We start from the raw sequence: 15,504 nt of genomic DNA on the forward strand, positions 1-15,504 counted from the left end.
CAAGTACCATGTGCAAACACAAGGTTTATTACAATAAAATACCTTACAAAAGGCTTTTAAAGTAACATAAACACACATATTCTCTTTTTCCCTCTCCTTCCACTCTTCCAGGTGAGTTTTGTGTGTCTTCCACTTGGCACCAACTCACCTGCGTGAGGCACAACAGCTCCTTTTATCTCAGACCTGAGACTACTTCTGATGCCAGGGCATTACTCGTAGGAAGCACTTCCAGGTCAGACAGAATGCTCACTTTTGCCCACCCCTGTATATTTTATATATATATATACAGTATATATATATATATATATTGTAACAAGAATGATGAAAAAACATTATAAAGGTTTAGGGCAGCCACCCGTATAATATATCCTCGCTGCAAAATGGTATTTTTCAAGAGATATTTACAAGGCAGAGTCCAAAACAGAAGGGATTATATGAAGTCAAGATGGCAGCTCTAAAGGCCAGGGTAAGAAATGACGTCATCGGGGCTGGAAGGGGAAGTGACGTCGTAAGAGGCAGGACCGGAAGTGACATTGCCAGGGCCACCTGAACAGGAAGTGCTGTCATCAGAGGCAGCCGAACCCTGTGGGATTTCCCGAGAATGGTCTACAAGGGATTGAGAGGAACAGTTAGTGTACCCCGCCGCCCCCTGGTTGGACGTGAAATTGCCATTATTCAGGCCCTTTAGTTGACTCCTATTCGCAAATATATCCAGCCATCCATTTTCCAACCCGCTGAATCCGAACACAGGGTCAGGGGGTCTGCTGGAGCCAATCCCAGCCAACACAGGGCACAAGGCAGGAACCAATCCCGGGCAGGGTGCCAACCCACCGCAGAGAAAAAAAAAAAAAATATATATATATATATATATATATATATATATATATATATATATATATATATATATATATATATATACTGTGTATATGTAATTACCCCGATCTACATGCTGTCAAATAAACGAACCACACGCCGTGGTGCAACGATAGGGGCATCGCCTCTGGCGCTGACGTCCGAGGTTCGATTCCCGAGAGGGAGTGCAGTGGAGTGCGTACACCTGATGAGCCCATTCTATGATCTGCTCCTCACAAACTGAGGGCACCGTGGCGGATGTTAGCAGATTGCTGGCCAACCACAAGCGTTACCTGGTAGGTAACCACCCATACAATCAGATTGTGACACAGACTACGAATGCCGTGAATATATATATATATATATATATATATATATATATACAGTATATACACACACACACATACTAGTAGCTAGAAATCCACAAAGGGAGAAAATGAGTCACATATTTTAAAGTTGTTTCAACAACCTACTAGGTGTTATCATCAGAGGAAAATGATTAGACACACAGGAATCAAAACCCTTTCACAGAGACAAAGCAGTTTTTGTTATCTGCAAAATAACAAATATTCTCCTGCTTTTACATTACTCAGGACAGTGTAGAAAGTAGCTAAAGATTATTGTATTAATCCCAGAGAAACATTAAACACAAGAACTGATTTCATCAGCCCACGTTTGAGGTGGCTCTCTTTTCACAGTCACATCTCATAAACGTTGATCTTTTGCATTAGCCCTTTGGAGACATGGAAGTCCAGGCAATACAACAGTTACTCTCCATCAGTGCCAACATTTTCATCTAATATCATCTTGCTTTCTTCTTGTGTTCCTACATTATTTAACTAAAATGTATCCTTCCTAAATTCCTCTTTTCAGAGCAGTTGTAAATAGGATAGATCATTTTATTATTGTTGCTCTCCATTTAAACTGACAAGTAAGCTTAAATGTGAAAATGTTGCTCAGTTTGAACTTACTTAGTTACATTTTTTTAAATCTCAGTGTTATCTTCCTATATAAGAATACACTCACTAAGCAAATTTTTAGGAATACCATACTAAAACTGGGTAAGGTCTTCTTTTGCTATCAGATCAGCTTCAGTTCTTCATGGAATGGATTGCACAAAATATTGGAAACATTCCTTTGAGAGGCTGGTCTATGTTGACCATGCTGACTTGACTGCATCACGTAATTTCTGCAGATTTGTCAGCTGCACATTCATGCTATGAATCTTCCGTTGTACCACATCCCAAAGGTGTTCTATTGGGTTCAGATCTGGTGACTAGGAAGGCCACTGTAGAACACTGAGCTCACTGTCATGTTCATGTTACCAGTTTGAGATGACTTTTGTTTGTGATGTCATGCATTATCATGCTGGAGGTTGCCACTAGAAGATGGGTAAATTGTGGCCATGAAAGGATACATGTGGTCAGCAACAATACTCAAATAGGCTGTGGCATTCAAGAGATGATTGATTGGAATGGACACATCGTTACACCACCACCACCAGCCTGGACTGTTGACACATGACAGGTTGGGTGCATGGATTCTTGCTGTTGGCACCAAATTCTTACCTTTCCATCTATGTGGCTCAGTAGAAATTGAGATTCATCAGACCAGGCTACGTTTTCCCAGTCTTCAGCTATCCAGGTTTGTTTAGCTTGTGCCCACTGCAGCCTCAGATTTCTGTTCTTGGCTGACTGGAGTGGAACCCAAAGTGGTCTTCTGCTATAATAGCATATTTGCCTCAAGGTTCGATGTGTTGTACATTCCAAGATGCTTTTTTGCTCACCACAGTTGTACACAGCGGTTATCTGAGTTGCCGTAGCTTTTCTTTCAGCTCAAACCAGTCTGGCCATTCTCCACTGATCTAACTCATTAACAAGATATTTCTGTCTTCAGAACCTCCCCTCTCAGGATATTTTCTGTTTTTCACACCATTTTGAGTAAACTCTAGAGACTGTTGTGCATGAAAATTCTAGGAGTTCAGCAGTTACAGCAATACTCAGGCCACCCCATCTGGCACCAATAATCTCAACAGGAGTAAAATCACTGAGATCACACTTTTCCCATTCTAGTGTATGATGTGAACATTAACTAAAGTCCCTGACCTGTATCTGTATGATTTTCTTCACTGCACTACTGCCACATGATTGGCTGATTAGATAATTGCATGGATAAGCAGGTGTACAATTGTTCCTAATAATTTGCTCAGTGAGTAATTTCCCTTATGTTCCTCCATTTTTAACAAAAAGGTATGCTTCCTAAATTCCTCTTTTCGCAGCAGTTGTAAATATTTCAGATTGTTTTATTATTTAGTTAATCTCCATTTTAAATGATAAGTATGCTTATGTGTGAAAATGTTGCATGGTTTTGTATTTTTCTGACACTTACTGTATTTACACACTTTTTTTTATTAATCTTTGTGTTCTTTTCAGAAGAATATGTTGAATTGAATTTTAAAAAAGTATGTTTCTTCAGCGTCTAGTTAAGAACCCATGGCCAATCAATAATATGGAAAGTCCTTCATCCTTTCCATCCATCCATCCATTTTCCAACCCGCTGAATCCGAACACAGGGTCACGGGGGTCTGCTGGAGCCAATCCCAGCCAACACAGGGCACAAGGCAGGAACCAATCCCGGGCAGGGTGCCAACCCACCGCAGGACACACACAAACACACCCACACACCAAGCACACACTAGGGCCAATTTAGAATCGCCAATCCACCTAACCTGCATGTCTTTGGACTGTGGGAGGAAACCAGAGCGCCCGGAGAAAACCCACGCAGACACGGGGAGAACATGCAAACTCCACGCAGGGAGGACCCGGGAAGCGAACCCAGGTCCCCAGGTCTCCCAACTGCAAGGCAGCAGAGCTACCCACTGTGCCACCGTGCCACCCTCATCCTTTCCATTTCTTTCCAAATGTGTATCTTAATATTTTAAATGCAATTAGTATCATTAATATCGTGACACAAATTAATCACATTTATACGTATGCAATGTCATACAGTCATGACATGGATTGATTGCGACACACGCCTTTGCCCTTTCTTTGGAACACAACATGAGAATCAAAAACAGCCCTCATCTGACCCAAAACATACACTATAATATACTTCATTCTATAACACAGGTGTTACATGAATTTTAAATATAATTTGGGTGTTATTTTCATATTTGTCATTGAAATGCAAACAACTTAATTTGTGGACACATCATTGGTCATTCCCTTACTTAGTTTTGAGCGATTCCTCCAAGTTCATTGACAATTGACCCTTGATGCTTCTTCTGGTTTATCTTTGGTTCTGTTTCCCATTGTCAAAATCTGCTGCCTGGGTTAAACACAAAACTTATTTAAAGACTTACAAACAGAGGTTTTGAAATAGTTAGCTTCCAATACTTGGCCTGACACTGTGAGCCATCCTGAGTGTGCTACCTCAAGTTATCGACTGACAACTTTTTTTGGCCTTCCTTTTTCCACTATGGCTGCCATGTTGATTATTTGGGATTGTGTGGTTTTTCTTCAGATTGCCTACAAAAAGAATTCCAAAGACGTTCAATCCAAATGCCATCTGCCAATGGATATGGTCAGTGTGAGTCATGCCAAGAAGGCACAGTCTTTGGCAAGCGACTTGGACTACAGGAAGAGGCTGCACGAGTATACTGTGCTGCCAGATGATATTAAGGTGAAATGGGCGAAGAAAGCATACAACCTTCAGAGTGAGGTTAGTGGATTTACAAGTAATCAGCTTATTTTTTTATAAAGGAAAAAAGGAAAATATTCTAAATTACCTTAGAGGATTTGGATGAATGGGAAAGACCTATCGCTTCTTCAAAGTCTGGCTTTGTAGAATCCACATCATTAATCATAAGCCATAAACTTGCTATTTGCTTGAATGTTCACATTTACATTGCTATTTCAGAACCAGTACAGAGCTGACCTGACATGGATGAAAGGAGTTGGATGGGTTACTGAAGGAAGCCTTGATGTTCGGCAGGCAAAGAAAGCAGGAGATCTAGTCAGTGAGGTATGTAATGCTGCCAGAGATGCATGTGAGGCCTTTTTACTTAATACAAACTCCAAAAAACAAGACTTATTTTTCTTATTATCTTTAGTATTATTTGAGAGTGATACTATAGTAAAAAGGTGAATTTAGCCCAATTGATTTCGAGAACTGTTTTGAAAGATACAAAGCATGTAAATACATATTATTCAGGGAATATCATTAAGAGAAACACCAAAGCCAAACAACTTTGAATTTGCAACATAATGCAACATAATCCCTGTCAATATAATAAACTGGTAACGTCCAAATCTTTTTTCTTACATTCATTTATAGCTGATGTGATGGCTTCATCAGTCCATAACTTACATTTTCAAACTCAGTTGTTTCCATTATGGAGTCTGAAATACAACAGAATCAACATTAACATTTATTTCTATAGCGCATTTTCTTACACAACATGTAACTCAAAGAAAGATGCAAGAAATGGAGAGAGCCTCAGCCTGGAGCATTGGCCACAAGGCAGGAAACAGCTTTTGTATAGCATGCTAGTCCAATGAAGGACACTCTAATGCAGACACACACACACACACACACATATCGGACCAATTTAGCGTAACCAACTAACCTCAAACACACAGATTTAGGACTGAAAGCCAAAGTACGTGGAGGAAAAACCAATGCAGACATAGAGGGCATGTCCACAGGCTGTGACCAGGCGAGGATATGAGCCGAGACCACTGGGGCTGGGAGTCAGCAGCACCAAGCACTGCTGCACTAGGCTGGGGTAACACAGTAATGTAGTCAGTTAAGGTAGATATTCAAAAACATGTTTTCTATAAAGATAAAATCTTAAAGAGATGGAAGTAATCAGTGAAAATCAAGATTTATTAATGATCCTGAGAGAATACATTTTGATGAGATGACATCATTAAATTCAGCAATGTTTGACAATTTGTACAGACTTCAAATACAGTATCTATTAATGTCAAACTGAGAGTTTTAAGTATCCCAAGATACACTACTAGGTAACTTATGATAATTTTATAATAACATGTAAATGGCATACTGTACATAATATGACAGATATAACAGTCTTCATAAGGCTGGGTGTCCATTGACAAATGATGGAGAGCACCTAAGAGATCAATAGGTACAGAGTCCATGATCACACAATATTCTGCCAGAATTTGCTTTCATTATAGTTACAATTTATAGTCTTATGTCAGGATTAAAGTGGTACCAGAACAGTAAAGAACAGGGAATATCCTTGGCATGGGCCAATGTAGGAGAGTAGAAAGCACAGATTGTCAATCTGTATGCCAATGTACTCAACTCCCAGTAAGTGACAACCCTGCAGATGTACTTGGTGCCCTTTAAGATGTTTCTGGTGGTCATTAGAAATGAAGAAAGGGAATTTAGAGTCAACAAGATTTGGCAGCTGACCAGACGTCCTTCTTGTCTAGAAGCCTTGGTCCCTGTTCAAGAAAGATGATATCATGTTGCAAGCACAGGGAAAGGTGGCAATACTGGGAAGTCATTACTTTATGACTCTTTAGGGGGAGATGTAAAGTCCCAGAGGGGAACCTATGGAGCTGTATTATCCATGTAGGAGGACAGACAAGAGACTGGAGGTTTAGTTGTGCAGGGACAATGCTAGTTTGAACACCATGTTCACAGTAATTTAAATGCAATTGTGTTGCGGTCAAGTAGTACAAGATAACTCAAGGTTTATATATAAGTCTTTTAGAGATCCTTGCCCAAAGTTTAAGAACTTTGGTATTACTGCAGGTTGGTCTTTCAATTGTCTGTGCATACTTAAAAACAAAATGAGTGTGGCTATATGTTTTAAATAATAAAACGCTAAGGTCTGTGTGTCCAGTACCTCATAGCAATCTGAGAGATTAGTCTGGAGTTTTGGGGATGCGACCAAAGAGGAAGAAGCGCAAGACATACAAGGAGTAGTAAAGGTGCATGCTGAGTGAGTCTTCTTCAAAGATGGAATGTTTAAAAATGGACAGGAGCCAAGGAAACACTGTGAAAATAATGACAGAGCAGCGGTGAAGAGATGGTCAGACACATATGGATATTGAGGAAAGTAGCTGAAAGTGCACATAGGGCAAGAGATAGCAAGTATTTTTAAATTATTCAACAGATACCATGGCTAGTATGACATACAAATATACATATGCAAATAGAAGACTATATACAAATACATCACAAAAATATGCTTTTTAATATGCAATTAGGCATAACATCCAATAAACCACCTGTAGCATAATGCTTATTGTATCTTTGCTGCCTTCATGAAGTATCTATATTTGCTTTAGAGTTAGTATTAAAAACAGACAATAATTAAGGCTGGATATATTTAACTAACAGGAAAGAAAATTATGGTTGCAAGGAAGGATTTGACTGGCTATACAGTAGTGTGTGTCAATATACTGTATATCTTCTGGGCCAGATTAACAAATTCTTTATCAGGGAGCTTCAACTGAACCGAACAGAAGCTGTTTAAGATAGGCCTACTGCCACATAAAAAAAATTAATACCCAATAAATTTGTGTTTAAGAATTTTGAAGAAGTACAATTCTAAAACAAATTAATTCATTTTCATTGTCAAACACACACAATCTTACCTATTAAATGTAACATGCATGTTTTGGTAATTTGTGGAGAGACTAGTGATAAGCATCTCATACTCAAGAAAAGCAGACGGCACTTGGTCTGGTATTTGACGCAGAAGTCTGCAGAGAGTAATACTTCAAATTTGCTTCCTAAAATTTGCAGAATACAAGATCTGAAAAACAAAACAAATAATACAAGACTACTTGTCCTGATACTGACAAAGAATAAGGTAGTGGGAATTTTTGTTGAAAAGAGATCAAGAGAAACGTAGTTGTAGTTCGAACATCAGGCCAAGGTTATAAACAAAAGTATAACTGATCTGTCATAAAAATTGAAATGCTAGTGTCACAAAAGTCACAAAGAGCCATAGCAAGGTTTGAGGCAGCCACCTGTGTATTTGGTTTCCTTGTGTAGGGCCATCCACTGTAAAGGTGCATGGTCCATGACAAGGGTGAATTCCCGGTCCAACAGGTAGTACCTCAGCTGAGTAATTGCCCATTTAATCGCCAAAGCCTCTCTCTCCACCGCTGCATACATGGTCTCCGAGTCCAACAGTTTCCAGCTCAGGAACATGATGGGGTGTTCCACACGTTGACGCTTTGGCTCAGCACGGCCCCCAAGCCTGTGTCTGAAGCGTCCGTCTGGAGGATGAAAGGTAAAGAAAAGTTAGGTGCTTTCAGAATAGGTGCAGACGTAAGGGCCTGCTTCAAGTCACTAAACGCAGCGCCTGTCTTTTCAGTCCATACCACAATGTTTGGAGCCCTCGTCTTTGTCAAATCAGTCAAGGGCGCCGCTCTCTCTGAGAACCGGGGCACAAACCGGCGGTAGTACCCCGCTAACCCGAGAAAGGCTTGGACCTGCCGTGGTGGACAGGGCAATTTCAAAATGGCATCTACTTTGGAGCACTGTGGCTTCATGGTACCCCAACCCACCAGGTAGCCTAAATACTTGGCTTTGTTCAATCCAACGAAACATTTCTTCGGATTAATCCGAAGTCCGGACACACCAAGCGTCCGCAATACCCCTTCCACCTGCTGTAGGTGTTCTGTCCACGTGCTGGAATAGATGACAACGTCATCCAGGTTGGCAGCACTATATGGGTTATGGGGTGTGAGCACTTTGTCCACCAGACGCTGGAAAGTTGCCGGAGCCCCGTGTAACACAAATGGAAGGTCACGATACTGCCATTGTCTGCTAGGGGTACTAAATGCGGTCCTAACCTTTGCAGAGTCTGTTAAAGGAACCTGCCAGTACCCCTTTGTCATGTCCAGCATGGTCAAATACTGAGATTGTCCTAGCCTCTTAAGGAGGTCATCCACTCGTGGCATTGGATAAGCATCAAATTGGGAGACTTGATTAAGTCATTGCAAAACCTCCAACTCCCGTCAGGCTTACTGGACCAGAGACTATGACTTTCCTCTGTCACTCCCAGTTCCAGCATGTGCTTAATCTCAAGCTCCACTTCAGCTCTTTTTGCCTCGGGAAGGCGATACGGACATTCTTGGACTACAACCCCAGGCTCTGTCACAATGTCATGCTCAATCATAGAGGTCCTTCCAAGGTTTTCACTCACTACCTCCGGGACAGATAGGATAACTGTTTCCATTTCCCATCGCTGTCTGGGACTTAACTGTGCACCGACATTAAGGCTACTTGCTTGAGCAAAGAGTGAGCGGGGCTGACCGGAGGAGGGATCGGGATCCCTGTCCTTCCACTGTTTCAGCAGATTTGCATGATAAACCCGCTCCCTCGGCTGACGATTGGGTTGACTCACCAAATAGTCGACAAGTCCTTTCCTCTCCTTAACTTCGTATAGACCTAGCCAATGGGCTAGTAACTTAGAGTGGGAGCTAGGTACTAGGACCATGACCAGATCTCCCGGGCAGAACTCCTGGAGAGAAGTGCCACGGTCGTAATATTGGACCTGTGCTGCTTGTGCCTCTTCCATGTGACTTTTAATTAGGGGTCGAATTTTACCAAATCTATTGCGTAATTGTGCGATGTACTCCAATATATTTGTACAGGGAAGAGCCTCTTCTTCCCATGCTTCTTTTAGGATATCTAATATTCCCCGGAGTTGTTGCCCGTACAATAATTCAAAAGGGGAGAACCCCGTGGAGGTTTGTGGGACTTCCCGATAGGCAAAAAGGATGAGGGGGGAGGAGCTGATCCCAGTTCCTTCCATCCTCGTTGAAAACCTTATGAAGCATTTGTTTGAGAGTCTGATTGAACCTTTCTACCAAACCGTTGGTTTGAGGATGATATACCCCGGCTTTTAGATGCTTTATTTTAAGTAACTTGGCAGTCTCCTTGAGCGTCTCCAAGATAAAGGGTGTCCCTTGGTCCATCAGGACTTCCTTAGGTATGCTGTCACGCGCAAAGACCCCTACCAATTCCCGTGCGATGGGTTTAGAATTAGCTGAGCGCAATGGAACAGCTTTGGGGTATTTGGTAGCATAATCCACGAGGACTAAAATGTACTTGTGTCCTCGAGCTGAGGGCTCTAGGGGTCTGACTAAATCAACCCCAATTCTGTGGAAGGGAACATCAATCAGGGGAATAAGAACGAGAGGAGCACGGTCCTTCCTAGGAATTTGTCGCAGTTGACACTCCGGGCAGGAAGTGCAAAAGCGACGAACCTCCTCATTGATTCCCGGCCAATAGAAGCGGAGCTTGATCCGCTCCAGGGTTTTCTCTGTGCCCAAATGGCCACCTAGGAGGTGGGCGTGTGCTAACTCACAGACCTGCCGCCGGAAGGTCCACAGGATTAGCAGTAGCCTCCTCTCCTGCCCATCATGCTCAGCTACGTGATACAGAAGGCTGTTTTCTAACACAAAGTGTGGACCCTGTGGCATCGACTGGTTAGTGTGCTGGCCATTGACCAGGACCACTGCATTTTTGGCAAACTTCAGGGAATCGTCGTTCCACTGTTCTCTTTTAAAAGAAGTCAGTGTTTTTCTAAATTGAAACTGCAAAAGGGAGAGAGGGTCTGGGCTGACCTCAAGGGTCGAGGTTTCCTCCCGTTCCGTCTCGGTGCTGGGGACGTATTGGCCCATGACGGCCCAGAGTTGCCATGTCACTCAGGGAGGCCACTTCGTCTCTCTCCACCAGCTGGTTACACGGCGTGGAGGCAGCTTGAGACAGCTCATCTCCATCTACAAGGCCTAAGTTAAATCCAGGAGTGGTATGTGTCTCACTGCTTTTAATTTTAGACCAGTCCCGCCCCAGTATCACTGGGTGTGGTGGATTCGGGAGAATGGCCACTGTTAGTTTCCGTACCGATCCTCCGTAACTGATGACACAAGTGGCGGACCTGTACCAGCGGATTTCTCCGTGGACACAGGCTATACTGGTCTTAATCCTTAACCATTGTTGCAGCAGCACAAACCAGCATGGAACAATGGCAATGTTGCTGCCGGAATCGAACAATTGTACCTGTTTATGATCACCACGCCTGTGTGTGGGACTGCCAATGGGTTTGTCAGAGCACACCAACCCCTCCTCCCCCTCCACCTGGATCCCTCCTCGCTCCCAAGCGGTTTGCGCGCCACGACTCTGGGAACGTCAGCACAAGCTCCGGGTTGTACTTGGTGGGGGGGTGGGGGTGTTATTGCTAGGCTTTGGGACGTACTCCGGCTGAGTTCGACTAAGGGATGGTTCTGCTCCCTCAGATTGTGAGGCCGTCCTTTGTGTCTCAGGAACTCTATGAGCTCGTTCATGTTCTTAAACTGCTTACCCTAGACCGGCTGGGTGAAGCCACAGGGAAGTGCTTTCAGGAGCAGGTAGCAGGCTACCTTCAATATTACTTGGTAGGGCTTGTTCTCATGTGCTCATAACCACTGCCCTACCATTGCCCATAAGGACCAGACTTGTTGAGGAGTTGGCTGTTCGGGGTCAAACCTCCAGTTTCTCACTCTAGTCACCTGTCAGTCTGGGGCACCCCTAGGTGGAAATGGGGGCTCTGGCTTCACAGGGAGGCAGGCACTCTCCTCCGAGAGAGCATAATAAGCCCCTTTTGCCTCCCCCTCTGGAACAGCCCACCTCTGTGAGCCCCTCCCCCACACTCCCTGGTCTGCCTAGGTTGCCTAGTTGAGCGTGCTGAGAGTGGAGCCCATACCGGGTCTCGCTGAACCACAGGACACTCCCCCCGCCTGAAAACTCGGCCCCGGTACTCTTCCACCTGGGTACATTGCAGGTCCTGTTCCCTTCTCTTCCGGGACCTTTCCATCCTGCCGGCTACGCCACTGTCACAATAGCCACAAAGATCCATAGCAAGGTTTGGGGCAGCCACCCATGTATTTGGTTTCCTGGTTGCAAATCGAGAGTAATGATAGCACCGCTGTGCACAAAACTGAGTCCAAAACAGAACTGAGGGAATAGAGAAAAGGTGGAGGCTTTTAAAGGAGAAAACAGGAAGTGAAGTAAAAGGGATCGGGCTCATGAAGGTCTTCAGCCATAGGCTCAAGCCCGGACGTGACATCAAGAGGGCCAGGAGGAATCTCCCATGAATGGTCTGCAGGAAAGGGAGAAAAAGAGTCAGTGCACTCTACCATATCCCGATATTCAGAATTGCCCTTATTCAAGCCCTTTAGCAGCCTCCCATGCGCACGTGTGTGACACTAGTTAAAAATCAGACCTAAATACCATAAGTAAGTTCATTAACAGGAAGACATTTTATTGCAAGAATCACACATTCACACCCTTTGTATCCAATCATAGATTAACAGGAAGTGTGTGGAGTGGATTTTAACACCCTGACCTCTAATGATATGCAAAGCATGACCCTGGACATCATCACCACACCGCAAAAAATGAAATCTAAGCAAGTGAAAAATATTTATATCATGACTTTAAATCTTGTTTTCCTTAATGTAAGAATTATTGATTTATCAAAAAATCTTCATTTATGATTATATTTCGCTTAATTTAAGAAATCTTGTCAAATAAATTTTGCATACCCCACTGGCAGTTTTTTTTGTTAAATAGGAGCAAAACAAAACTCCCATTGTAAGTTTTTTTACCTTGTGTTTGCATATACATTTTTTGCAGTGCATCGCAATTGCCAAAACAAAACTGCACAAAACTATTTTCTACTTTTTCCAATTGCCATAAAATGAAAACCTATGTTCAAAACCTTTAAATTAGTGGTTCTTAAACTTTTTTTCTCGTCCCCGTGTTTTGCCCTTTTTTGTCATCTCTGTGTCATTCAGTGTCTGTGGAGTATCATCCAGGGAATCCATCCCTCTTTTAGAATTGCCACTGATCATTGTCCAGCACTGGGGTTCCTCTTGGGGAAATCGTGGACAACTGTCTTCCCTGGAGGGAAGTGGTTGTATCCCCTTGCAGGCAGCAACCCTTTGCAAAGCATACCACAAACCATTTGTGTCCCTTTCTCATTCAGTACTATTGGAATTTGCGACTCAGTGTGCTACCAAATTTAAGACATCATGCTACCCAAAATGAGTCGTGACCCACAGTTTACGAAACACTGCTCTAAATAGATGCATATATTGTGAAAAAGGATCACATGCCACACAAAATTAAATAAAATACCAAATTGTAAAATCCTTATCCTACTATGCATGCTTATTCTGGTGAAGTTCGATCTGCATTTCTCCTGATAGGGAATAATTACATTATTTTTTAGCTTATCACACAATGGCATCGTAGTTTGTCTCACAATGTCATGTAATTCATAATTCATAGTTAACATTTTTTAGACAAAATATTCAGCCAGACTCTGTTACCTGTAAAATAGAGGATAAATATTCAGATGAAGTGTAAGTCACTATGAAGGCATGTACCCCTGTTAATTAGCGTGCAGTGTCCTAGTAGGCAGACAGAGCAGCCTTTTATTCTTATTGGTTTTCACACTTGCTGTTCTCGTATTTCTAGACTACAGGGCTTAATTGGATACTAATTGGTCCAGTTAGTGCCTGATCACAAAGGTAATGAGGATTAACTGAAATGCTGCCATAGTCCCAAGGGTAACTACACCCATACGCCACACACTGTCCACAATAGCGAGATGTTATACATACAGTTCCTGGCAGCCCTTACACCATTTTTATACTTTGATGTTATAAGTTCGATCTTAGTGATTGCTGTTTGTCATGCAGGCTAAAATAATTCAGGCTCATTTTAATCATGCTTGAGTTTCTTGTAGTTATATTGCTTGAAGGTAATAAACAGTTGGTGAAGATAAAGAGAGGTTATTCACCTATTGAACAGAGGCACATTGTGGGGTAACTCAAATGTTTTTACTTTTTCTGCTCTGGTATTTTTACTTTTCACTTTCTTTTATATTGGCAATAAAAGAAATCATCCAGAAATAGGACCACAGAACTGATTTAAAGTGCCTCTACTTAGTGTTTTCAATACAAGTTTATGTCTCTGTATTTTTTATTTAACGGTGTTCAGGTGAATGTTACATGAATACCATTCCTCCACTTAACATAATGTTCTCATCATCATCATCATCATTTTCAATCTACTTTTCCTGTTGAGGGTCACTGTCACAGCATGTTGAGTAAAGCTGTCCAGGCTACCTTAACTTCTGCATCTTCCTTCAACTTCTCACACACTCCCAGCCCAAATGAGAGATTTAATTTAATGCAGTAGGTCAATAAGTTTGTTGTAAAATTGTTTGTCCTGCTACTTACAGAAGGGATTCATTCTTTAATAAATTCATTTTTCTTCCTCTCTTTCTAGAACAAATATAGGCAGAAAGTAGATGCCATGAAATTTACCCAGGTGGCCGAAACTCCTCTCATCAAACATGCAAAGAAAAGCCAAGAACTCCAAAGTGATGTGAGCAGCATGAGTATTTAACGAATCGACCAAATAAGTATATTGTGTATAAACTGTACACTAAGCAGGCTTGTATTTCCTTCTTCTCATTCAATGTGAATCAGACAGTAATGAATATGTGTGCATGCAAATCAGACTGGGCAAGACTAAAGACTGAAGTAGCTATGAAAGTGGCATGAAATGCCTGCATGGCTATATATAGCATAGCAACTTTTCATAAATGACAAAGTGATGGGTATACTGAGAGGGGGCTGCCACCTCAAAGCCATCTGCAGGTTTGCCATCAGACAAATCTGTTGAAGAAAAGAGTCTGAATAGGTTGATAGATCTGCTACAGTCAGTCAATGTACCATGCCGGGGATGTAGCATGGTAGCCAACAACATAAGCAATTTTCCCTTCCATCCATGAGAAAGAAGACACAGTAGAAGCTGAGTAAAGGATCAGGTCGGGTTGGGGATCATGCACTGGTACAGCACGTTGCTGCACCCACCGCATGACGAAACAGCTTGGGATCCTGGTTAGCAACTCCCCAGGCAAACACACATTCCAGTCCCCCACTCCGGAAATAACCGTCTATCTGCCACAGCCAGGTGTTACGTGGGCGTCCCCTTGGCCTGGTCCAGCCACTCGGGTCCCCAACAATGAGGATTTTATGAGCTGGATCACCCTCAGGGAAACGCGCCACATGGCTGTAGTGCTGTAACTGATGTGCCCTCGCAATGCAGGTAATGTGTCTCATTCAAAACTCCATTAGCAACAGCTCATTCAACACAAAGTCAAACCAGCAGTACCCAAGGCCACTCTGAAGAGACAATACCGAAGGTGTCCAGTCTTCGTTTCAGGTCACTGGATAGCGTCCATGTCTCATGACCATATAGCAAAACAGGAAGCACCAGGACTGTAAAGACTTGGTCCTTTGTCCTTTTGCATAGATATTGGGAGCGCCACAACTCCTTTCCAGCGACCTCATGACCCCCCATGCTCACCCAATCTACTGACTTCATAGGAAGAGTCACCAGAGACATGAATGTCACTGCCCAGGTAAGTAAACCTCACGAGAAGGTCAACACTCTCTCCGCAGACAGACACACTGCTGATGGCTGTGCCCAAGAGGTCATTAAAGGCTTGTGTGTTGGTTTTTATCAGGACACTTGCAAGCCCAAACACTCAGACTCCTCACTCAGTCTCTCGAGTGCCCCGATCAGAGCCTC

General features: G+C 42.8%; 1 protein-coding gene across 3 annotated transcripts in view; it reads left to right on the forward strand.

Moving 5' to 3' along the window:
- nrap (nebulin-related anchoring protein) overlaps positions 1-15,504 on the forward strand; it is a 117,233-nt gene that overhangs the window by 41,551 nt on the left and 60,178 nt on the right. For all 3 annotated transcript variants that reach the window (XM_051922121.1, XM_028791434.2, XM_051922120.1), the window contains 3 exons: positions 4,378-4,575; positions 4,774-4,878; positions 14,194-14,292. In XM_051922121.1, the coding sequence (XP_051778081.1) occupies positions 4,378-4,575; positions 4,774-4,878; positions 14,194-14,292 (402 nt within the window). The remainder of the gene's footprint in view (positions 1-4,377; positions 4,576-4,773; positions 4,879-14,193; positions 14,293-15,504) is intronic.

Source organism: Erpetoichthys calabaricus, chromosome 2, assembly GCF_900747795.2.
Source record: "Erpetoichthys calabaricus chromosome 2, fErpCal1.3, whole genome shotgun sequence".
Classification (NCBI taxonomy): Eukaryota; Metazoa; Chordata; class Cladistia; order Polypteriformes; family Polypteridae; genus Erpetoichthys; species Erpetoichthys calabaricus.